Here is a 24,128-nt window from a genome sequence, read left to right on the forward strand (position 1 = left end):
CTTGTACTCTGCTATGACCTGGGGTGGCTAAAGCAATAAAGCTATCAGAAACCATAGGATGTCCAGGGGTTGACCAATTACAGTGGGGATGCAGCCTCCCTGATAGAGTTCGGCTAACAAAAAGCAGTGGGGAGGAGAGTGGGGAGAAGGTTGGCAGAGCGGTATGTCAGACCACAGGGCTTCATGGAAGGATGAATTTGAAATGTCTCTGAAATAGTCTGTAGGTGTGCTGAGGTAGCGTGTGTGCTGAGGGAGGGGAAGGGGAAGTCTCCCTGACCTGTAAATATGTATGGCTGACTTTGGAGCCGGGTGATATCTGAAGCCATGGCCTTAGATGGGGGTTGCGGGTGTTGGGAAGAGAAGGTTCTAGGCCCCACGGTTTAAAGACCTTTATCATTTAATAAGAAAGACTAAGCCAGAAGGAAAAGACTCAGGGACACGGAGTCATTGCTGAGGCCTGAATAATTTCCAAGAAGCTGGAAACAGGACCAGCACTACTGAGGTCAGGCAAGAAATGTTTTTTTTGCAGTTTTCTATCCATCCAAAATTTAGCATTGATCACATGTTTCAGGCTTCCTCCTAGAAGCTGACAATGTGGTATTAAAAAGGCGAATCCTGTGCCTTCTGGGTCCGAACAATCTAATGGGAGGGGGAAGAAACCTCCAATCCACAAATAAGATACAGGGAGGATGGTGGGATGGAGCCAGGAAGCCACTGTGGATGGGATAAACAATGCAGGCGTCTCTGATGCTTTCAGCAGTTTCTAAGCAAGAGACTGAAGAGCTGTCTGAAAATGTCAGGTACCTTTCTGGCCACAGAGGACTCTGCTGAGGGACTGTGCTAAGGGTGTTCAGCCAGTATTGATGTTTACAAAGTGGAGTCAGAGATAGGTTGATAAACAGTAGTTTAATGGGAAAAAGTACTCATGCAAGGGAGCCAGTGACCAGGTTTGCACCTGAGCAGGAAGGACCCACAAAATGCTTCCTAGTCAGTTCAGCCAGGCGAAAGAGAGCCTAGTGCATGCCTCCCTCCTTCTTAAGCCCTTGTTACATAACAGGTGTGGTCAGCGGTATCTCTTAATCAGGGTTTCTCCCTACAAGCCAGGACAGCATACTGGGAGACAGGGTGCCAGTAGAAAAGGTTGACAAAATAGCTAGGGATGAGGGGATTTGTGGGGTCTTTGACTTTTACTGGGGCTGGAGAGGAAGCTCTCAGATGTTGAGTGATACAGAGAGGATAGGTTCCTGCTGTGGTCCACAAAGAAGCCTGGGGTTTGCTGAGATGGACCGGAGCTAGGGTAGACAAGTCTCTGAAGAAAGTAAGCAGTAGTTGGAGGGGAGTGATGAGTTTGGGAGTTGACTTCCTGGCCCATGGAGGAGTCCCAGACCTGAAGTTACAGACATGGAGGCATTTCTCAAACAGACATGTCTCCCTGCCTCAGCATCCAGTGCAGATGGTGATGCTTGTCTCCCAGGCCTCTCTCAGGTGTCATGCCTTTCTACTGACTCCACACCTTCCCATTGCCTTCTTCATTGCTCCTGTTACTTCTTTGTTCCTGAGGCTGTAGATGACAGGATTAAGCATGGGTGTGAGAACGGTGTAAAAGACAGATACGACATCATCTTGGCCTGGTGAGTGATAGGAAGCAGGTAACATGTAGGTATAGACAAGGGGCCCATAGAAGAGATTGACAACTGTCAGGTGGGAGGAGCATGTGGCCAGGGCCTTCTGCCGCCCCTCCACAGAACGCATCCGGAGCACAGCAGCCAGGATGAGGGCATAGGAGGTGGTGATGAAGGTAATGGGCACCAGGAGGACCACCACGCCTGTCACAAAGAGTACCTGTTCATAGGCTTCTGTGTCTGCACAGGCTAGCATCAGCAGAGAGGGCACCTCACAGAAGAAGTGGGAGATCTTCCGAGAGCCACAGTAGGGGAACTGAAGGGTCAGAGAAGTCTGAATGGAGGCGTTGAGGGATCCTCCCAGCCAGGAGGCCACAACCATGAGCAGGCACACCCGTCGGCTCATGAGTACTGGGTAGCGCAGAGGGTTGCAGATGGCCACATAGCGGTCATATGCCATGAGGGCCAGCAGGAGGCACTCTGCAGCCCCCAGGAACATAAAGAAAAACATCTGTGCCCCACAGCCCCCAAAGGAGATGCTTGTCCAACCGAAGAGAAAGCCTACAATCATCTTGGGGACAGTGACTGATGTAAAGAAGACATCCAGAAAGGACAGCTGGCTGAGGAGGAAGTACATGGGTGTGTGGAGTCGGGTATCCATCCAAATCAGAAGGACCATGGCTGTGTTGCCAGCCATTGCAAGGATGTAGATCAACACCACCATGCTGAACAGAAACAGGTGTGTTTGGCTGTTGTTGAAAAGGCTGGTGAGGATAAAGCCAGTGGTGGAATAATTCCAGTACTTGCTGCCCATCTTCTGCTGAGCTTCCCTGTGGGGAGAAAGAACAAGTTCACCAGTGGCTGAGTGAGGGAGAAGGGCTGAGGCGAGAAGAAAACACCCAGAGAGCCCATCGGACCACCCAGGGATCCGAAGGGGCAGCAGATACACTTTGTCATTAATGAACTTGCCAGTATTTATAGGGTCATTACTTCATAGGAAAACCACTATTGAAAGCTTGGCCTATAGTGAAAACAGTGTTCAGAGAGAAATATACCATTCCAAACGTGTGCTGCAAAAGACTACAGACTAACAGTTCAACTTCCCATCCCACAGAGAAAACAAGGATGCCAGGAAAAAACCCAGCACATCACAGCAAACCCCTCCATTTATATGATACACATAGTTATTGGTATTGTCAGTTCTAAACAAACAGATGCACACAGGAAAATATTTAACAAACTAATGGCTGACCCGAGGGCTAGGCCCACACATGTGCGAATTATATGGTTCAACACTTTGTTGATGGAAGGTTTTGTGTGATTTGTTTTTCTTATAAGCCAGAGCTGTGGGTGTAGCTGAAAAGGGCATTTTGTCACCTGCCCAAAGTGCCCAGCCCCACACTTCCCATGTAGTCCTGGTCATCAGGAAACTCACATTTGGGTGTTTTTGTGCTCTGGTGCGGTGATTGCTGTCTATGATTTTTGACAACATGTGGTCATCTTCATACTGTTATTTTCTGATCTTCAACAGTTTCATGAGTCTTGTCTCAGTACTCAGAGCCCTTGCAACACTCTGATGCCTGTTGGGCTCTGTAAATATAAACACATGGGCTCCTTGTAAGGAACAGGGAGAGCAGCAGTAGTAATTTCTCCTTGGAGGCCCTCTGCCCTCAGACTGCGTTCATTTAGGTGAGCTCCAGTCTCAAAGCACAGCTGAGGGAAGCTACGATGGGAAGCAAGTCACCCGAAGGCAGTAGAGGCCAGGGAAGGAATAAGGTGAGGCCAATTTCTGATGCTAGGATGAGGCTATAGGCCAGTTCCCCTTCGGGCACATTCCTTTGTTTACCATGACATGTTGGAACACTGTTCCCAGCAGCGTGTATCCCAGGGAATACCTTGAATCCTGCCCTGCTGGGGTCTGACAGCAAGTGGCTTGAGTGGAATGACTGAAGGAAAATAAAAGGAACCACTCAGAGTTCCATGAAGGTGCTGTGGATACATGAAACCATTACTGTTGACAGATGGGTCTCTGGGACACTGCAGGCAGAATGGCAAATGTGACAGATGATAGCTTAAGTTCAACACTCCCGTGAGAATCACTACCAGGGCCGGGCAATGTGAGTGATTGGATCTTGTCCCTGAATCTAGTCTCCAAGACTGACAGGTTGTCTGTTGTTAAATTTAATTAATTAATAATTGTTTTGCTAAACACTGAGCTGAACTCTGGAATCCAGTTGTGGAGAGGGAGGAATGATGAGCAAAGCGGTCAAGACCAGGCTGGAGAAACCCACAGAAACAGCTGACCTGAACAAGGGGAAGATCATGGACCCCAGCATAGGACTGTTCCAGACCCCCTGAAGGAGGATGTCAGTTTGGAGGTCTGGACAATCTATGGGGCCTCTGGCAGTGGATCAGTATTTATCTCTAGTACATGAATGGACTTTGGGAGCCCACTCCACATAGAGGGATACTCTCTCAGCCTAGACACATGGGGGGAGGGTCTAGTCCCTGCTCCAAATGCTATGACAGACTTTGAAGATCCCCCATGGAAGGCCTCACCCCTCCAGGGGAGGAGATGGGGTTGGAGTAGGGGGTGGGGAGGCAGGGGAGGAGGGGAGGGAGAGGGAACTGGGATTGACATGTAAAAGAAGCTTGTTTCTAATTTAAAATTGGTCTATTATAACTATAAAAATAAAAATATTAAAAAATAATTGTTTTGAGATAAGCTGCCATACAACCAGACTGGCCTTAAACTCACTCTGTAGCAAAGGATGACTTGGAACTTTTCTAATTCTCCTGCCTTCACATCCCAGGTGAAATTCTAGGCATGTGCCCCGATGTTTGGTTTTATGAGATGCAAGGGATGGAACCCAGGCTTCTTGCATACTAGGCAAACACTCTACCCACTGAGATATAGCACCATTCTTGTCACAGACTGCTGTAATGGGAGATCTGGGTTGAGATCCACTAACTAGACCCTAGCCCCATCTCAGCATTATACTTGGTGAAGCCAAGACTGTCCCACAGTGAGACAGTCAGAAGCAGGGGCAGGAAGCAGCTCTCCATGGTGCTTCTCTCAGCTCTGCCAAGGGGCCCTGTTTATGGCTTCAACCTCGCCATTCTCAGGCTAGCCATGCTAAGCACAAAGATCTCAAATCCAATTCAAACAAGATCTGAGCTTGACTATCCCAGGATCCCAGGGTCTACTCTGAAGCCTGTCTCAGGAGTAGAGCACAGAAGAGTACTGTTAGAACCAACCATTGCAGACAAAGTCAAAATAAATGATGTCTCTCAGGGCTAATTCCTAACAACTTGCCTGCCAGCATGCCTTTTATATGCAAAACATCCATTTTAGAGTCAACAGCCCATAGTTTTCTACTATCTAGGTGACAGTCCGGGACACCTATCTTCTTATCTTAGATGACCCTACAACAAGATTCTGGGCATTAGAAATGATGCCTGTACCCAGAGCCAGCCCAAATCATTTGAACCATGCCTATACCATTGCTTACCTACCTTGATCATTCATTCTTAGAGAAAAACAAAACAAAATAAAGCAAACAAACAAAACTGAGGAAAAGTCAATGGGGCTGTAATGCCTAGCACACACAAGCCCTGGGTTTGATCTTCAGCAGTGCACAAACCAGGCATAGTGGCACACACCTGTGATACCAGCAACTGGTAGGTAGAAACAGAAAGACTAGAAGTTCAAGGTCATCTTTGTCTACACAGTGAATTTGGGGTCAGCCTGGAGTACACAAGAATTTGCCTCAAACCAAAAATAACAACAAATCAGGAAGAGTTTGTCTATACTTTCTGCTCCCTCCCTCTGACTCTGGATCAATCATGCAGTACTTTCTGGTGTGGCCCTGTGTAGCATGGGGTGTTTCTTACTCTTGGGCATTGTGAGTACTAAACTGTCTGGCCAACAATGGTCCCCTGACCTTTGGACCTTGCACTAAAATAAAAATAAAATTTCAGGTGCATTTAAGACTTTCCCCTAAAGAGAACTAAAAGTTTTGGTATTTTGTAAGCACAGCTTGCTTTATGTCTCTAAGATCTCAGATTTTATATCTAATGGGAACCTGGTCTACTATCTTCATCTTATTGGTGAGCAATAGGAAACATGGCCCACAAACCTGACCCTTTGGCTACAGCTAGAATCTTCACAGCTATTCTGCATTGGGTTTTCTCAGCCCCAGCACCAGCATTGGAGGCTGGGCAATCCTTTGCAGGCAGTGATGCCCTCTGTATTGTAGAACATTTAGTGCTGTATCTTACTGTACCCTCTAGATGCCAGTGGCAATCAGATCTCATCGTGATAGCCCAAAGGCTCTCAAGGCAGCATGGAATGCCTCCTGCAGCTGTAATCACTTCTGGGAAATCTCTGCAGGAAATCTTTTCCCTTCCCTCCTCTCCACTGAGGCAAATTAAAAAGCCTAGGATCTCACACACTTTCATATTTTTATTTTGATCTAGCTGAATGTCCTTGTCAGGTTTTATGGTTAAGGTGCTGGCAAGTTGCTTAGGTTCTGGACCAATCCCCACTGATTATCGGCTATGTAACTTGAGCAGGTTACTCAGTTAGCCTCAGGTTCCTCATCTCAAAAGAATGAGAGCAGTAAGTGGTGAACACCTGGGAATGTCCGCAGGAAGTCTGATCCCTCTGAGCACTGGCTGCTGCTGGCATTGGTGTTGTTGCTGCTTATGTAGCTCACACATACTTCTTTGTAAGTTGGGTTCTAGTACTCACTTCCCAGGGTTATTGTGAGTGTAGAATAAGGGATACAAGGAGGGTGTGCCTTTTCCAGAGCAGGTATGGTGTAGACTCTTTTCACACAAGCAACTTAATTTTCACCATAACCATATACTTCTTTGCAAAATGCTTGTAGTCCCTCCCATATGTAGATTCCCTAGCTCCATGTTTTGATTCTTTAAACAGGATGTAGTGTGGTGGGGATAGCCCCACACAGACTTCAGGTTATCTGAGGTGAAGGACTATGACTTTCTTTCTCTTATATTCCTCCATAGAAATTGTATTGTGCTCTCTCAAGGTCAATGCTGGGGGTGGTAGGAAGATGTGTGGAGTAGATGGGAAAGCATGTTTGCTCACAAAGGTTCCACCACCTCTATGCCATGGTCATGTGAGGTCATCATCCCATTTAGGAGTTGGGCTCTCCTCCCTGACACAGAAATGCTTCCTTCTTTGTTCCAACATGGGTTTTCTTCCCTTGGTGGGTTTTTAGAGTTGATGTACACATGGGCATTTCAATATATGTAACATGCGCCTGTCTGTGTGTATATGCTTAACTGTAAGTGTGTGTGTGTGTGTGTGTGTGTGTGTGTGTGTGTGTGTCTGAGAGAGAGAGAGAGAGAGAGAGAGGGAGAGAGAGAGAGAGAGAGATAGAGAGATAGAGAGATATAAATAGATAGATAGTTAGATAGATAGATAGATAGATAGATAAAGAGAGAATAATTACTCAAAGGAAATCTTTTCCCTTCACGGTGTTCTAGAAGAAATGAGGTTTTCTGTTCTATCTCTTCTAGCATATGGAGATCAGAATTAGCGGAAAACAGGCACAGAAGAATGGATAGAATGAATAAAGGGATTTATAGGTGTGACCCTTATGTTCGCTGTTATAACAGCTGTATTAGCCCAAGTTTGGTTTGGTTGTTTTGACTCCTATGGTTTTTCTGGGTTGATTTTATGTCTTACTATTCCATCTCATGATTAGACTGACATTCATTCACCCCCAACTATAACCCTATAAGGTATAGCCCTAGTTTTTTTTTTTTTATAACACCAGACATTTGACATTAGACAAGGGCAATGTTAGACTACTGACTGTCAGAGATACCAGTGCTGAACCCTTGAGAGAGAAAATTGTCTTCCCCTCCCAACTCACCTCACACTGTCCCAGTGTGCACTACCCATCAAGAAACTTCCTCTCTCATTGACTTCTCTCCTTCTTCCATATTCTCTCAGAGCTGCAAGCTGAGGCTCAGAGACCAAAGCAGCTCCCTTGGGAGGTCTGCATGGAGAGCCATGAAAGCTGAGTGTGAAATTTGTTCTCCTCACACAAGGTACTCTTTAAGAATTCTTATGTTCCCTCGGAGCCCCTTCTCTGTACAGTATAGTCTACTGACTTTTACTGCAAGGACAATAAGCTGGTAGCTATTGCTGGCATACCTGCATGCTCCAGAATGCTACCACTGAAAAGCTTCCATGATTGAGCTGCCCCGATTTCCCCACTCTCAGGACTTCAATCAGGAAGTCTGGAGCAGTGATTGTCATTTTCCTGTGCAAGTTGGACTTATATGACATGCTTACTGAGAGGCTGTCAACTGCCTTGTCCCAAGTCTGTAAGCCAGAGGTGAAATGGGACTTAGAACTGTCTGTCAGTCTTAATGTTGAAAAGATCATCACAGTTCCACAACTTCCGAGGCCTGTGTTTCACTCCTAAAACCAGCCATCTAACTGGTCTGGGGGCATAGCTTGGTCTTTGGAAGGTTTAAAAAAATTCAGAGCACAAACAAATATACTGAGTTAGGGACTCCCTAGACAGGAGTGATGGGTGTGCCCACTGCCAGCAGTCACAGGGGTAGACCAGATCACAGGCTCCAGACAAGCACCATCCATCATATGTTTGCTGTAACAACCCTCACCCTCCAACTTGGGTCTGACAAGTGAGAAAGTGAGTGGATCTCAGAAGTCTATCTCAACACCCTTCCAAGTAAGCCACTGTTTGGAGGCTTGGAAGAGCCAATGCTCTAGCCAGATGTTCACAACCAGGGTTTGCTTGCCTCTTGGGGGACCTTAGTCCATGTCTGAAGATCTATTTGATAGCCATGATGAAGAGGTAAGGTGCTGCTGACAAGTGGGGAGAAGCCAGGTATGGTGTTCAACACCCTCCATGCACAGAACCTGCTCTCAACACAAATGATTATTAGCTAGCCCAACACACACCCATAGCTCTGAGGCCAAGAAAGGCCACTCCTACTCTGCTCTTGTCTGTGGTGAGCTTGACTGGTCCTAAGCTTATACGAGGGTGTTTCTATCCCCTTTCCTGAGTGGGAGCTGAATTAGGGTGTTGAGGGATAGCATGGATGGGTGTGGTCTCTACAGGTTATCAGAAGAGGTGAAGGTGGAAGAGCTGTGTGTGCATGTTGGTGTGTACGGTTCATGTGTGTGATCATGTGTGAGGACAACCTTGGGTGTCACTCCTCAGACACTACCTTATTGTTTTGAGGCAGGGTCTCTCACTGCCATGGAGCTCATTGAATAGGCTAGGCTGGCTACTACCCAGAAGCGCTCCTAACTCTTCTTCTCCAGGTCTGGGATAAAAGCACATTACCATGACCAGCTTTTTATATGGGTTCTGGGGATGGATCAAACTCAGGGTTTCAACCTTGCAAGACTAATATTTTACTGACTAAGCTATCTCCCGAGCCCAGGAGAAACTTTCTCAATGAATATCATTTCCCATTATCGGATCATCCAAACACCCACAGCCCAGGCTCCTGGGGATACAAACGTAGTCAGCAAGTGAAGAGCTTGGCACAAACAGCTAACTGGGCAGGTGAGTAAACAGGCAGAATATGTCACACTGCAGAGTACAGGGGTTTGCTAGGCTCCTCTGAGTGGCAGACTGTACCAGAAAGCAATAGCTGTTACTGGATCCCTGACTACGACAATGCCTGGCCCACAGAGGAACATCCACAGTTGGTTCTTGCTTCACTGCTCTGCAGACTGTCAAGGCCATGATGAGAGCCATTAATTTCTGAGTCATTTTGTCACCAGTTGGAGCAGGTGTAGGGGAGGAGAGGTTGCTTCCACTGTGCTCCACAGTTCACTGGGACACTAGGATTTCTCAGGTCCATACTGTCTGGATGTAGATGACTGTACTACCTTTCTTTTTCTGCCTTTTACCTTCCCTCTCTGCCTTGGAGTCTTTCACAGCTATAGAATGCTGAGACTCTGAGATGGCAGAGTGGTGGAGTCTAGCACATTCTGACCAAAAGCCAGGTCTTGTTCTGACATTTGCCCTCCAAAACCTCACATCTCCAAAAATCAGTGAATGATAGTCTATCTAATAATTATTAAAAAAAAAAACACCACGTAGCAGACTTGGCTTAATCCCATGACATATAATTTACAGGTATTGATCAAGCTAAACCTAAGTGGAAATAACTAAAGCAATGTATGCAAAGAGATACATGCAAGATGATAAGCCAGGCTCACAGTTCTCAGCTTTTCTGGGCCCAGCTTAGTACCTGAACAGGGAGTGGCTCAGGGTTAATGAATAGAGATAGTTGGGCTTCCAGGAAACAGGACATCCCAGCAGAGAGAGATGTTTGTCTTTAAATAGCAGATGAAGGAAGAGCTGCGTTCTTTATCCTCCCTCAGTCAGTGAGGAGGGCGAGGCATTCCTCACCTGTAAACAGATCCGAGGTCTGTTGTTGGGCTGGAGGAGACCTCTGAATCTGAAAGCCAGAGATTTTCTTCTTATCGGAGTATTCCTTGATGTTCTTTGAGCAGAAAACCCAGTGATTCTAAAAAGGAAACACAAACTAGATCTTGAGGATTTGGAAATAAGAGCTCGTGTCAAACTAAAAGCTCTTTGTTTCTAGAGAAGTGGGAAACCACACACACACACACACACACACACACACACACACACACACACACACACACACCCTCAGTTCTAGTGAAGGACCTTCAGGGGCACCAGGGCCCTCAGGCTATTGTTCTAAATCACATATATATTCATAATGTACTTGGGCAATCTTGGGTGCATGTAAACAGATCAAGGGAACATCTCTTGGTGTCTGGGGGGAAACGACTCACCAGTGAGCAATTAGAGACACACAGGTCCTTCCTTCCTTCCTTGTTCCTCCTCCTCCTTCCCCCTCCCATCCTTTTCTTATATCAGCTAAAGTTGGTTTCAGTTATTGTATGTATGTATTTTTTGTTTTATTTTGTTTTTTGAGACAGGGTTTCTTTGTATAACCCTGTCTGCCCTGGAACTCACTCTATAGACCAAGCTGGCCTGGAATTCACAGAGATCCACCCACCTTTGCCTCTGAGTGCTGGGATTAAAGTTGTGTAACACTACATCCATCTTAAGTTATAATGTTTTCTTAAAAGTCTTATTATTATAATGTGTTGTTATTTCTCAACTTGAAAGAAATTAGAATGGAGTATTGCCTTTTTACCTTCTGTTTTGTGTTAGACATGTACTTCCTTCTGTTACTTATACAATAACATGACGGGGGAGATCAATCATTGTTTTTAAACATGAAAACAGACAGTTAACTAGTTCAGTGCTCAGGTCACCTGTTCAACCAACAGCAGATTTGGGATGTGGTCTCAGGTCACCACAGAGTCATTCCCTTCCTGGTCTTTCACATGGCCAGTGTATACCACACTAGCCCCATGTTTATCCTTGGGATTTAGGTCATTGCAGATGCATAGATACCCACAGTGCAATTGAAGTTGTTCTTTCTCGCTCTGCCCCCATCCAGGCTGGTCTTGAAATCTTTTATATAGCCAAAGATGACCTTGAACTTCAGCTCCTTCTGCCTCTACCGCCCAAGTGCTAAGATTACAGGCATTCACCACTAATGCCAATTTTATGTGGTGCTGAGAGTTGAAACCAGGGTCTCATGCAGACTAGGCGAGTACTATAGCAACTGAGATGCACCCCCAGGCTTTTCTTTGTTCTTTGTATGTGATCTCACACTTTGTTTGCCCAGTAATACCTAAGAAGTTCTTGCAAGGTTGGGCTACATTAGGGAAGCATGGATTACTCCAAACCAGTGATTCTCAACCTTCCTAATGCTTTGACCCTTTAATACAGTTCCTCATGCTGTAGTGACCTTCTCCCACCATAAAACTATTTTTGTTGTTACTTCATAACTGTAATTTTGCTACTGTTATGAATAATTATGTAAATATTTGTGTTTTCTTGTGAACGTAGGTGACTGCTGTGAAGGGGTCATTTGACCCCCAGGTTGAGAACCAATGCCATAAAACCATTCTAGTCTATAAGCCTCAGATGAAGTTTGCCTCAAGGTCATGTGACCCAGTTCTGTGCACATGCAGAGTCAAAGCTACCATGGTAGAGTGCTCTGTGATGCACTCCAGGTTCACCAAGCTGGTAGGAAGAATGGCTGGTAGCTCAGCTTGACTTGCCTTCACTTACTTTGTATCCTAGGCTTGGTCCTTCATAGGACAAAACAGGAGCAGCCAACACCTGTCTCCTGTCATTGAACACTCACCAGTTAAACGCTGTCTTTGCAAGTCTGTCTTCTACCTCCCTTGATCAACTCCCCTCCTCATCACATGCTAAGTTCTTTATGTTTTATGCATAGTGTGATTGTCTAGGTTCAAACACTTTTCTGACTGATAGAGGTGCGATCACTTCTAGCCTCTTGAAAGACAGTTTCTGTTGTTTTTATTTTCAATCATTCCATTGCATAAGGTGATGACAGTTGTAGGTCTCTAGCTATTTGCACCATTGTTTAAAACTGGACTCCTCCCACTTTGGCATTACCTAGTTTCTAGACCTGTGGCTAATATCCTGCATTAACCCCACTATAATGGTTTCCCACAAGCAAGTGACTAGATATTGTTACGGGAAATGTGGTCATTCTAGTATTTTTCCTACATATTGAAATAGTTTTTAAATATAATATTTTAGAGCTGGGGAGGTGGCTCTCCTGGTAAAATGACCCCCTTTGTATGCATGAGAACTGAGCTTGTCTCTGGGACTTACATTAAAAAGCTGAGCTTGGTGTGTGCGTAATCCTAGGATTGAAGCCCCCAGGGGGCTCACTGGGGCTCCCTGACCAGCCACCCTAGTCTAATCCATGGATTGTAGGCCAATGAGAGACTGTCTCAAAAAACAAGGTGGACAGAACATGAGGGATGGTATCTGAAGTTGCTTTTTGACCTTCACATGTAAAAGAGTATGCAAACATACATAAGAACACACACACAAATGCACACATAAATGCATATACACGTGTACATACTCATGCAGAATTAGTATGGACAGCTCAATTATTGTCATTCAGCATAACAATGTAAGTAGCCACCATTCATCATATACTTGGGGTGAAGGCGTGGCTGTAGGATTTTCATCCTCACGTCAGTGCCATGAAATATGAATCATCACACAACTTTATTGGGACAAGGGGTTGAGCCAGGATTTAAACCAAGGAGCAGCATGCCCCGTATCTCACTTTAGGGGTCAGCTTTAAAATGTTTAATTCTGTTGTGTGTTGGGGCTTTGTGGATGCAGCTTCCTGTCAGTGAAAGTGCTTATTTATTTATTTATTTGTTTATCTATCTATCTATCTATCTATCTATCTATTTTTACTTATAATTTTTGGTGCTGCACACCTTAAATTCCAGCGCTTGGTAGGCAGAGGTGGGCAGATCTCTGAGTTTGAGGCCAGCCTGGTCTACAGAGTGAGTTCTAGGACAGCCAGGGCTACATGGAGAAACCCTGTCTTTAAAAAAGAAAAGAGAGAGAGAGAGAAAGAGAGAGGGTGAGGGAGGTGGGGGGAAGGAAAGAAGGAAGGAAGGAAGGAAGGAAGGAAGGAAGGAAGGAAGGAAGGAAGGTAGGCAGGCAGGCCTTCTGGCATCTTCGAAGGCAAAAGTGTTTTTAGAGAACATTATCATGTGCACTCACTGTACATTGTACTGTGATGTTTAAGGACACTTTCACCCAACATGCATTGTACATGGAGTACATTCCTTCTCTCTTCCCATTTCCCCTTCCCATTAGTCCCCTAGACAGTTTCAATTCTACTTTTGAGCCATATATAGATACATGATTTTATCTATCTGTTTGAAATCTAGGAACCACAAATGACAGTAAACATACAATGTTTATCTTTAATCTGTGAAAGTATTTTACTGACACCACTGAGGGGGTGTTGGAGTTCCCCAGATCAGCTGCTGTGTCCCTGACCCCAGCTGCATAGTTTGGTCCCAATCTGGACAGATCTATGAAATCCACCCCTTTAGTACAGAGAGCTGAATGTGCTGAGTCCCGATCATTCAAATGTGTTTACAGAAGAGGTACCTCAAGTATTTGGTTTTCATGGAATCTGAAATCTAAAATTGTGCATACTCAAGTTTTATGTGCACATTCAAAATTTTTAAAGATTTTATTTATTTATTATGTATACTACATTTTGCTTCCATGTATATCTGTACACCAGAAGAGGGCACCAGATCCCACAACAGATGGTTGTGAGCCACTAGTTGGTTGCTGGGAATTGAACTCAGGACCTCTGGAAGAGCAGTCAGTGCTCTTAACCTCTGAGCCATCTCTCCAGCTTTTATAGCAATAAAAATTAGCAAAGCAATCAGAAAACACATTGATTCTATAGTTTCATTTCTGTGAACATATGCTTAAGCAGTTGTGAGTGAGGGGAACAAAATCACATGCTCACAGCGTCCATGTAGCTTAGACTATAATAGTACAAGAGGGAGAAAGCCAACACTGCCAACTGAAGAAAAGTAGGCATAAGCATGTTCTTGGTCTATCTCAGGGAGTGCTATTAATGCTTTAAAATGTCCATGCTTAAAATATGTAGTGAAATGGGAGGATGAAGAAAATGATTAAAGTGTAATGTGTAATGTTAAGCCTTATTATAATTACAGTATAAAACTGTGTTTTCTACATATGGAAAGTGGGGGAAATTTGAAGTTTGAGATGGTCAATGATTGGTATTTTTACTGTTTCCTTCAATGTAATTATCATCATGTATGTATAATAATACACGGAGTGATATTAAACTGTTTAGTCAGACTTAACCATGGATGTAATTTATCAGAAAGTGTGTTTGCTTTATGTTATCCCCAAGGAACTGAGAAATTGTAACTAGCTTTGGTACTCCCTTATGTTGACTGGGAACACTGGAGATAATTACTTTTATTTATTAGCATGAAGTCATCCTCTAGATTTGAATTAAGGGCAGGGAGGACCAAATCCCAGTAGGGTAAAGAGCTACCATGGTAGTCCAGGAGGCTCCTCCGAGGACCCCATCCATCTCCTGACATTTCCTGGTTGTGATGCTTGGTGGGCAGCTCTGACAGCCTAGATCACCAGAACTGGTTCCTAAACACACTGTTGAGCTCTTAGGGACCCACAACCACCAGGAGCCTCCACCAGGGAAAATTCCCGGGCCTCCTGGGGACACTTCACAATAGAACAACTTCCAATGTGTTGACTCTTCCATGTGGATAATCAAGTAATCTTTCTCAGACAGCAAGCCTTCCCTCCTCAGACCTTACATCTCATATTTTCCACTTAAGCTTTGCACCTCAGCTTCACACCTCAGCATTCCCATCTGTGTCTCGCACCTCAGCCCTCCCACCTCAGCCTCACATTTCAGCCCTCACTTCTCCACCTTCCCACTTCAGCCTCACACCTCAGTATTCCACATCCCAGGCCTCAAATCAGCTCCAATGCCTCAGCCTCTCACCTCAGCCTTCCCACCACAGCCCTCACATCTCAGCCTCTCACCTCAGCCCTCACACCTCAGCTTCACACCTCAGCATTCCCATCTGTGTCTCGCACCTCAGCCCTCCCACCTCAGTCTCACACTTCAGCCCTCACTTCTCCACCTTCCCATTTCTGCCTCACACCTCAGCCTTCCCACCTCAGCCCTCACACCTCAGCCTCTCACCTCAGGCCTCACACCTCAGCCTCTCACCTCAGTCTTCCCACCACAGCCCTCACATCTCAGCCTTCCCACCTCAGCCCTCACACCTCAGCCCTCACACCCCAGCCATCACATAACTCTATCTGCAGCTCTGAATGGCTTAATTTCTGGCCATCACCTCCTCAGTGGAAAATGGGTAACATTCATACCTGTTTTCTTTCTATTAGTACTCCTTGACAACTTAAAAAATGCATTTGGCATGTATAAAATCTTTTATTTAAAATTTTAATTAAAATTAATAAAATACAGTTTCTATGCTTATGTGTTTAAAATTATGCCATCGTTTTGGAATATTGCAATGTAAAATTCTTTAATCAGAATAATTAGCATATCTGTCAATCCAAATGCCACATTCAATAATGAGAACATTTAAAATTTACTCTTAGTGAACTTGAAATTTGCAATAATCATTTGTCATGATCACTAGATTGTGTTATAATACATCCTATGTGGAAACCCTTAATTTTTCTTTAACTGAGGAGGTACGCTCTTCAATGGGTCTTTAAAAACATTCATTTATTGTGTGTTTGTGTATGTGTCTCTGTGTTGGCATATGTGGAGGTCAAGGGAAATGCTTTGGGAGTCAGTTATAGCATTCTACCATGTGGGTCCCAGGGATGGAACTTGGACTATTAAGCTTGATAACCAGTTCCCTCACCCACTGGCCTGAAACTTTTCAAATATGGTGTCTATGATGGTAAATCTTCATTGTCAACTTGGTTGGGTCAAGAATCATAAATGACATTATTGAGGAACACGTGTGTGTGTGTGTGTGTGTGTGTGTGTGTGTGTGTGTGTGTGTGTGTGTGTGAATTTTCAGAGAAGATTACAAGAGGGCCTACCCACATTGAACATCACCCCAGGGGCTGGGATCCTGGACTGAACAAAAAAATAAAAATAAAGAGAGAAAGCTGTGTAAGCACCGAATTCCCCCTTCTCTCCTTTCCCACCCACCCAGATGTGAGCAAGCAGCCTCCTGAAGGCACTGTACTTCCCCTACCATGATGGACTGTGCCCTTCAACCATGAGCTAAACAAACCTTTCCTTTTTTAAGTTGCATCCCATCAGGGACATGGTTCAGTGAAAGAAAAGTTATCAACACGACATCTAATGCTAATCTTCTCAGGCCCTGGTACTAAACAACATGCCTTTCAGGCCTCCTGCAGACCTTGACCATTGGGTTTGGTTGTTCAGCCCTGGACTTGGTGTGGTCCTTGTGGTCCTTCTTGAGGTCTTTAACCTTCTGCACATTCCAAGGCACGCTATGAATCAGTTCACTGGAGAAGTCTAACTCCTTGTGTCCCTGATCCCTTATTCCTGATTGATAGACCTTGTTCAGTGTTTCAACAGGTGCAGTTCCTATCCTGGAAGGGCAGCAAATGGTCCCTTTACCTTGATTCTCCTGCTGTGATGAGTGAGGTGTGATCCCAGCAGGTGGGTGGTTTCTGGCTTGTTCTTCTCCATCATGAGGCCCTGCAGTGACTTGGTAGGTTTGGGTGGAATCTGACCCTGCCTCTGTGATTGTGGTCATCTGAGAACTGTGGTTGTCCCTCACCAGTAGTGCACATTTATTAAATTCAGAGTGGCTGCCAGTTCTTCTGAGTCCATCTTTCTCTTGTCCTCTTCAGGATATTGTCAGTGCCACACACTGGTGTGTGGTTGACATTGGAAAGATGTCATGATTGAAAAGGTGAACATGTGTCTCCTTCATTAGAGCAACATCTCACACTTAGACAGGAGGCTAGGCTAGCCCAGGTCCAGGCTCCCACTTCAGCTTCCTATAAGAAATGAGGCCATCTCAGCAATCTACGGGGCCTTGGGTGGTAGACCAGTATTTATCCCTGGCACACAAATGGACTTTGGGAGCCCATTCCACATGGAGGGATGCTCTCTCAGTCTGGATACATAGAGGAGGGCCTAGGCCCTGTCTGGGATGATATGGCAGACTTTGGAGATCCCCCCGTGGAGGGCCTTACCCTCCCTGAGGAACAGAGGGGGTTGGGGTAGGGGCTTGAGGGGGGCTGGTGTGGGGTGGGGGAGGAGGGGAGGGAAGGGGAGCTGGGATTGACATGTGAAGCAAGCTGGTTACTAATTTAAAGAAATAATAATAAAGAAATGAGGCCATTTGTCACCTCATGTATTAGGTCAGTAATACTTGTTAACCATTCCATTGTGGAGAACACTGGTGGGAAAGAGACAAAATTGAGGAGGAGGAACTTGAGGAATTTTCCTTGTGGAGCTCCCACAATAATAGATCATATTATCTTTTGTTAGACTCTGAGGACCAGAAATTAATGTTGTAATGTCCAGGTTATCATATGGAAAAAGAGCTGGTCCATAGAATGCTTCCTTGTGGCCACATGGTATAGAGCTAGGAGCTCAACACTTTCACACACTTATTTTACTTAAATTAATGAGCCTGACCAGCTGTAGTACTAGTTTCTCTGACTCATCAACCACTGTGAGTGACCATTTCAGAAGGATCCAGTCCTTCTTGAAGGACAACACAGTACTGGACCCAAACGCTGTCTGCTCCCAGCTTCCACCAGCATCACTGATTTCCCATAATGCACCATTCTTCATCCTCAGAGGCATTCCCACATTACTTTTCTATTGCATAAAAATAAGAGGTTGACCCTATGATCTCCCTGAGACTGTGGCAACATTGGCTACAGAGCACATTCTCATTAAACATTTATTAATGGATTGACCATAGATGGTGTTGTAGAGAATACGAATGGGGTGGGATCACACTTAAAAACACAGTGCAAGGTTCCCTGAGCCTTAGGTGTGGGACCTGTGTTGTAGATGATGGTGGGGCTGGGTACCCCACCACTAGTTGTTCTCTGTATTTTGGCCAGCTGTGGCTTCTGTAATGGTTTCCACTTGCCACAGGGGAGGATGAGGGACTAGAGATGCACATATCTGTGGGCATAAGGACTCACTATGTAGACCAGGGTACCCTGGAACTCACAGACACCCGTCTGCCTCTGCTCCAAAGTGCTGGGATTAAGGGGCGTGCTACCATACCTGGCTTCTACTTTAAAATGAATCGTGGACTGACTACTTTCCTCAGAGCAGCAAGCACCTCCTTGTTTCTCAGGCTGTAGATGAGAGGGTTAAGCATGGGAGTGAAGATGGTATTGATCATGGAGAGTATTTCATCCTGTTCCGAAGTGTGGAAAGAGTGGGGGGTCATGTAGATGATCATGGCTGGCCCGTAGTAGAGGCTCACCACCGCCAGGTGTGAGGAACACGTGGCCAGTGCTTTCCTCCTGCCCTCTGGAGATTTCATTTGGAGGACAGCGAGGAAGATGAGCAGGTAGGAGGACATGATGAGTCCCAAGGGGAGAAGAACAAACACGATGCAAATGACTGACACCACTGTTTCATACAAGGAAGTATCTTCACAAGAGAGCTTCAGGACAGCAGGCATCTCACAGAAGAAATGATGAATTTCCCTGGAGCCACAGAAAGGGAAGTGCATGGTGTAGATGGTGTTGATGAGCGAATTCAGGATGCCTCCACCCCAGGATGCTAGGGCCATCCACAGACAAACTTTAGAGTTCATGATAATTGAATATCTCAAGGGATTGCAGACAGCCACATAGCGGTCATAAGCCATGAGGGTCAAAAGGAGACACTCACTACCCCCAAGGGCAAAGAAAAAGAAAATCTGGGTCCCACAGGCAACTCTGGAGATGCTTTTCTTTCTGGAGAAAAAGTTGATAACCATCTTTGGGACAGTAGTGGAAATTAAGGCCAAGTCAATAAGAGAGAGGTGGCTGAGTAGTATGTACATTGGGGTGTGGAGACGAGTGTCTGCCCAGATCAAGAGGACCAGGACGGCATTCCCAGTGAACGCAATGAAATAGATCAGGAGGATGGAAGTGATGAGGATGCCCAGATAGTGCAGCTCTGGGAAAAGCCCCAGGAGAATGAAGTCTGCTGAGGTCCCATTCTCACTGTTCATGTCTGGACTCCCAACGTTGAGGTAGGCAGTGCAGAGGAAATACTAGAAAGTGTGACCAAAATTACATTCTTTGAATACCATTATCAAATCAAAGACAAAGTTGACAACTGGGGCAAGACTTTTTATCAGCATAAAACTCACTTCTGTGAAAATACATTTGGGTATGAAAGGTGAGGTCTTGAGACTGAAGAGAAATCTACTTAAATATATTGTATGTGATATTAACACTGATATGAGATGGAACAAGCCAAGCATGGTCAGACCAGAGAGGTGTCGAAAAAGATTGGCTACAGAGCAGAAGAGGTGGCTCAGAGGTTAAGAGTGCTTGCTGCTCTTCCAGAGGATCTCAGTCCACTAACATCTAGCAGGTAGCTCACACCTGCTTAGAACTCCCCACCCAGGGGATCTGATGTCCTCTCTGTCCTCTTGAGTTATCTGTAAGCATGTACACATAGCCACAGGCAACACACACACACACACACACACACACACACACACACACACACACACACACTTAAATAATTGGATTCTTTGGCAAAAAATTGCCTGGTAAGGAATTCCCATGATTAGGTGTTTAAGTTGTAAAAACAAGAGCATCATTAATCATGTTATATTTGGTGATTTGTAAATACTTCTTAAAGTTCTTGAGATCTGAACAGTTTGCCATGTATGTAGCCTTATATTAGGGGCCCTCCCCAGGAGCAAGAGACTATGGTGGGGTCAGCTGCCTTGGGATGTCATGGTGCAGAAAAGAAATGCATATATGGACTGACACCATGAACCACACAGTAGATGATGCCAGAGGAACCATGATTTGGAGCTAGGGATAGTCTGTCCCCTTCCAAATCTCTGTCTTCAAGGACCCTATAGAGTTCTAAAGGATTCCGGGATTCCTTCTACTACATTTAAACTGAGAGGATGATTGTAATCTTAGTTGTCATCTGTCCTGCATAGGAGAATGGCATGGTGGGTCAATTAGAGTGACAGGTGTGAGCTGTTTTATATCCCTAAGGAGCCTTTGCATTTCTTTGAAGTAAAGATAAATATCACTAAGTAGTTCTTGCTCCACACTCACTTTTCCTGATATTCTCAGTCAAATGTAATCATAAAAATGCAACAAATTTTCTAGCAACAGGTTCTGTTTGAGTCTTGCACTTTGGTAGCTCAGTGATCCATTCACATGCCAATATGTTGACATGCTGATCTGGTAAGCACATCAAAATGTAATTAGACTGTTTACCAAGATGTTACAGGGGTGGGAGTGTACCACAGTGCTTGCCTTGTGACTTCAAAGGCCTGGGTTCAATCTCCAGCATCACATACAGAAATCCTGAACTCATCATTTGCCCCAGCCTCTGCTAATAATCTTATTAGTTTGTTTCTGACTGAATCACTTTCTTTGTTAGTTTAAATGTGCTCGATGGAGGCATGCTTTAGAATATCCAGATGGATACACAACATATACAGCTGATAGCCCTGGGAAATGTCACACACATGATGCAGGTACTCACTTAACTCACTTGGAAATGGCACCATCTGGCTGAATGTGAGCTTGTTCTCTACCACCCTGAGTATAATTATGGGATGTCGTCCTAGAACTAACCTGAAATGAAATACAATGCTCAACTTTTGACCCCAATCTAAAATTAGGGACAATGAGCTGAGAGATTCAGGAGGCTGGCCTTTGGGGGCTTTGGTACTCTGTTTGAGTGTCCGAGGCCATTTCCCTGACTGTAACAGGTATAGTGTGCTTCCAGCCCCTTGGGCAATGCGTTCCCAGCAGATCCTCACTCTGCCTCTGCTTCTTTCTTCTTTGGGGCCCGGATGAAACAGTCCTTCCTCTCCAGAGATTGGATAAACCAATATTAGGGATCTCTTGGGTCTCCAAAGCAGATTAGATGCTAGTGAGGGAAGGGGATTTGGAAGCTTTGGAGATTTTTACACACCCTTGAAGTGTTCTCACATGTGCCGTCCCCCTTCCCTCAACCAGACAGACGAATTTGTTACAATTGAACTACATATCACTGTCTCTCAAAGACCAGAATTCACTCTATGTGGGATATTTTTAAGGCGGTGAAAAATTAGTTTTGATATTAATGAGGGACTTGCATGTGATGATGGGCTTTGAGGTGACCAGGCAGGCAAGTGACTGACTGAGGTTTTGCCTCTTCATCAACAAGGCCTTTGTTTGACTAGCTCTACTCAGATGACAGCATTTCCGGTTGTTGATGTGTCTGCTTGGGAGAAGCCCAGCTTTATTGGTCTATATCTCAGTGCCATCATGTAATGACTGGTGCATAAAACAATCTAATATCAAGAAAGATAGGAGGAAGCAAAGTATACAGGTGGAGGGAATGAACCTGTTAAGGCATGTCTAGGAGCCCACAGATGCTATTTTAAGCATTTACCCAAGTAAGCAGTCACTGTGATACTGCTGGTTAAAAGTGGCTGTCACCTATGGAAGCATTATTCTACCTTTTCAAATTATCAGCGCCAACACACAGTCAGGGTCTGCTGTCTTCCTCTTGATGGCTGGCTTAACACGCTTGGATGCTGAAGGCTGAGCCCAGTCTAGCTTTCTATATGAGCCAGGCTAGACTTGAAGAGCAATTAGATAAAAATTAGGGTTATAGAAAATTAATACAAATAATTATGAAATTCAAACACATTTTTAGATGGGAAGAAATGTCAACCTATAGATAGATGATCTTGGTTGAAGCAGTGATAGTGGCTTGCCATGCTGCACAGAGGGAATCCTGTGCTATGTGCTTCACCGATCCCGATCCCCTCACAGCACACTGAGATTGCTTGGTTGTAGATCATAAACATAAGCCACCTTGCTTGCCCAACACCAGTACAAGTACAGGCCCTGGATTTGACTTAGGCAGTCTGGTCACACTCTTCAGCCCTCCGTACATTTAAGTGAGTCACTCTCAAAACACTGCTCCCCCCTTCTTGATCGTGAAGGAGAACCAAGTCAGGAATAGAGCATCTGGGGCATTGCTGAGGGACAGGAACTGGGGCTAGGGAAAGGCCACATCATTGGGTGGCCTTTTTTCTCTGCCCCTTCCCCCCATATCCTACTCCGGGTAAAGCCACTGTCACTACTCAAATTTGTAAATCTCAGGCTTTGGGGTGAAAAACTCTAATTACTACAGGGCAAAAGGACTATACCTTGAGAGGGTTTCCCTGGAACTGAGCCTCACTTCACCTCAGCAAGGCCAAGAGTATGAAGTTGTTCATGTCCAGTGAGTGATAACTGCAGAAAATGTGGCCTTCCTGAATAGAGGCTTCTCTGGAAAATCCATTCAGATGGTTAGTTAGTTTGAGACTGACAGAGGAGACGATAACTTGTCAATACACACCACACAGCACCAAGACTGTAACACCCCAGGAAATGGGGACTAAATGGGAGACTGCAGCTCAGACAGGAGCTGCCTAATGAAATTGATACCTGCATTACATAAGCACCTTTAGGAGCCCCCATTGCCTTTGTCCTCTGGGAATCCTGTCTCTAGACATCAATTAGTTGTGTTCTCTGAGAGCTGCTTGAGTTTCTTTAGGATTTCAGTTCACCCCCCCCCCACCCCTATCCACTCCTCCCAAAGGGTAAGGTCTCCCATGGAGAATCAGCAAAGCCTGGCACATTTAGTTGAGGCAGGATCAGGCTTCTCCCCCGCCCCTCCTGCATTAAGACTGAGCATGGCACCCCACCATAGGGAATGGACTCCAACAAGCTAGCTCATGCACCAGGCATGGATCCTGGTTCTACTGCCAGGTGCCCCTCGGATAGACCAAGCTTTACAACTGTCTCTCACATGCAGAGGGCCTAGCTCAGTTCCATGGAGGCTTCACCGGTCTGTCCAGATATCATGAGTTTCCATGAGCTTGATTCACCCATCTCTGTAGATTTCTCCATCATGATCTTGATCTCCCTTACTCATATATTCCCTCCTCCCTCTCTTTGACTGGACTCCTGTAGCTCGGCCTAGGGGCCTAGTGCTTGGCTGTGGATCTCTGCATCTGGTTTCAACAGTTGCTGGATGAAGGCTCTATGATGACAGTTGGTTTTTCACCAATCTGATTCCAGGGGTAGGCCAGTATGGTATCCTCTCCATTATAGCTAGGAGTCTTAGCTGGGGTCATTCTTGTGAATTCCTGGGAATTTCCCTAACACCAGGTTTCTCCCTAGCCCCAAAATGGCTCTATCAAGGTATCTCAATCTCTTTCATTGCTCTCCCATTCTGTCCCTACCATAACTCAACCATCCGGTTCCATCATGTTCTCATGCCCCATCCTCTCCCTCTTACAGCCCCCTATTGCCTCCAGTTTACCCAGGAGATCTCATCTAATTCTCCTTCCCAGGGAGATTCATGTGTCCCTCTTAGAGTCCTCATTACCTAGCTTCTCTGGAGCTGTGGATTGTAGTCTGATTATCCTTTGCTTTACATCCAGTGTCTACTTATGAGTGAGTACATACCGTGTTTGTCTTTCTGGGTCTGGCTTACTTCACTCAGGATGTTTTTTTCTAGTTCCATCCATTTGCCTGCAAATTTCATGATGTCATTGTTTTTACATCTGAGTAACACTATATTGTGTAAATGTACCACATTTTCTTTATTCATTCTTCAGTTGAAAGACATCTTGGTTGTTTCCAGGTTCTGGCATAACAAATAATGTTAATATAAATTTGTTGAGCAAGTGTCCTTGTGGTATGATTGAACATCCTTTGTATATATGACCAAGAGTGGTAATGCTGGGTCTCGAGATAGATTTATTCCCAATTTTCT

The 24,128-nt window shown here is 45.1% G+C and overlaps 2 protein-coding genes across 2 annotated transcripts; both read right to left on the minus strand.

The window, feature by feature from the left end:
* Positions 1–1,488: 1,488 nt before the first annotated feature.
* LOC100772482 (olfactory receptor 2T1) lies at positions 1,489–2,436 on the minus strand. The gene has a single exon (XM_027427400.1). It carries the CDS (start codon positions 2,434–2,436, stop codon positions 1,489–1,491), a length of 948 nt encoding a protein of 315 aa, XP_027283201.1.
* A 15,966-nt stretch (positions 2,437–18,402) lies between these two features.
* LOC100772774 (olfactory receptor 2T11) lies at positions 18,403–19,338 on the minus strand. The gene has a single exon (XM_027427401.1). The coding sequence runs from the start codon at positions 19,336–19,338 to the stop codon at positions 18,403–18,405; it is 936 nt and encodes a 311-aa protein (XP_027283202.1).
* Positions 19,339–24,128: the final 4,790 nt, after the last annotated feature.

This window comes from Cricetulus griseus, chromosome 7 (assembly GCF_003668045.3).
Source record: "Cricetulus griseus strain 17A/GY chromosome 7, alternate assembly CriGri-PICRH-1.0, whole genome shotgun sequence".
Lineage (NCBI taxonomy): Eukaryota > Metazoa > Chordata > Mammalia > Rodentia > Cricetidae > Cricetulus > Cricetulus griseus.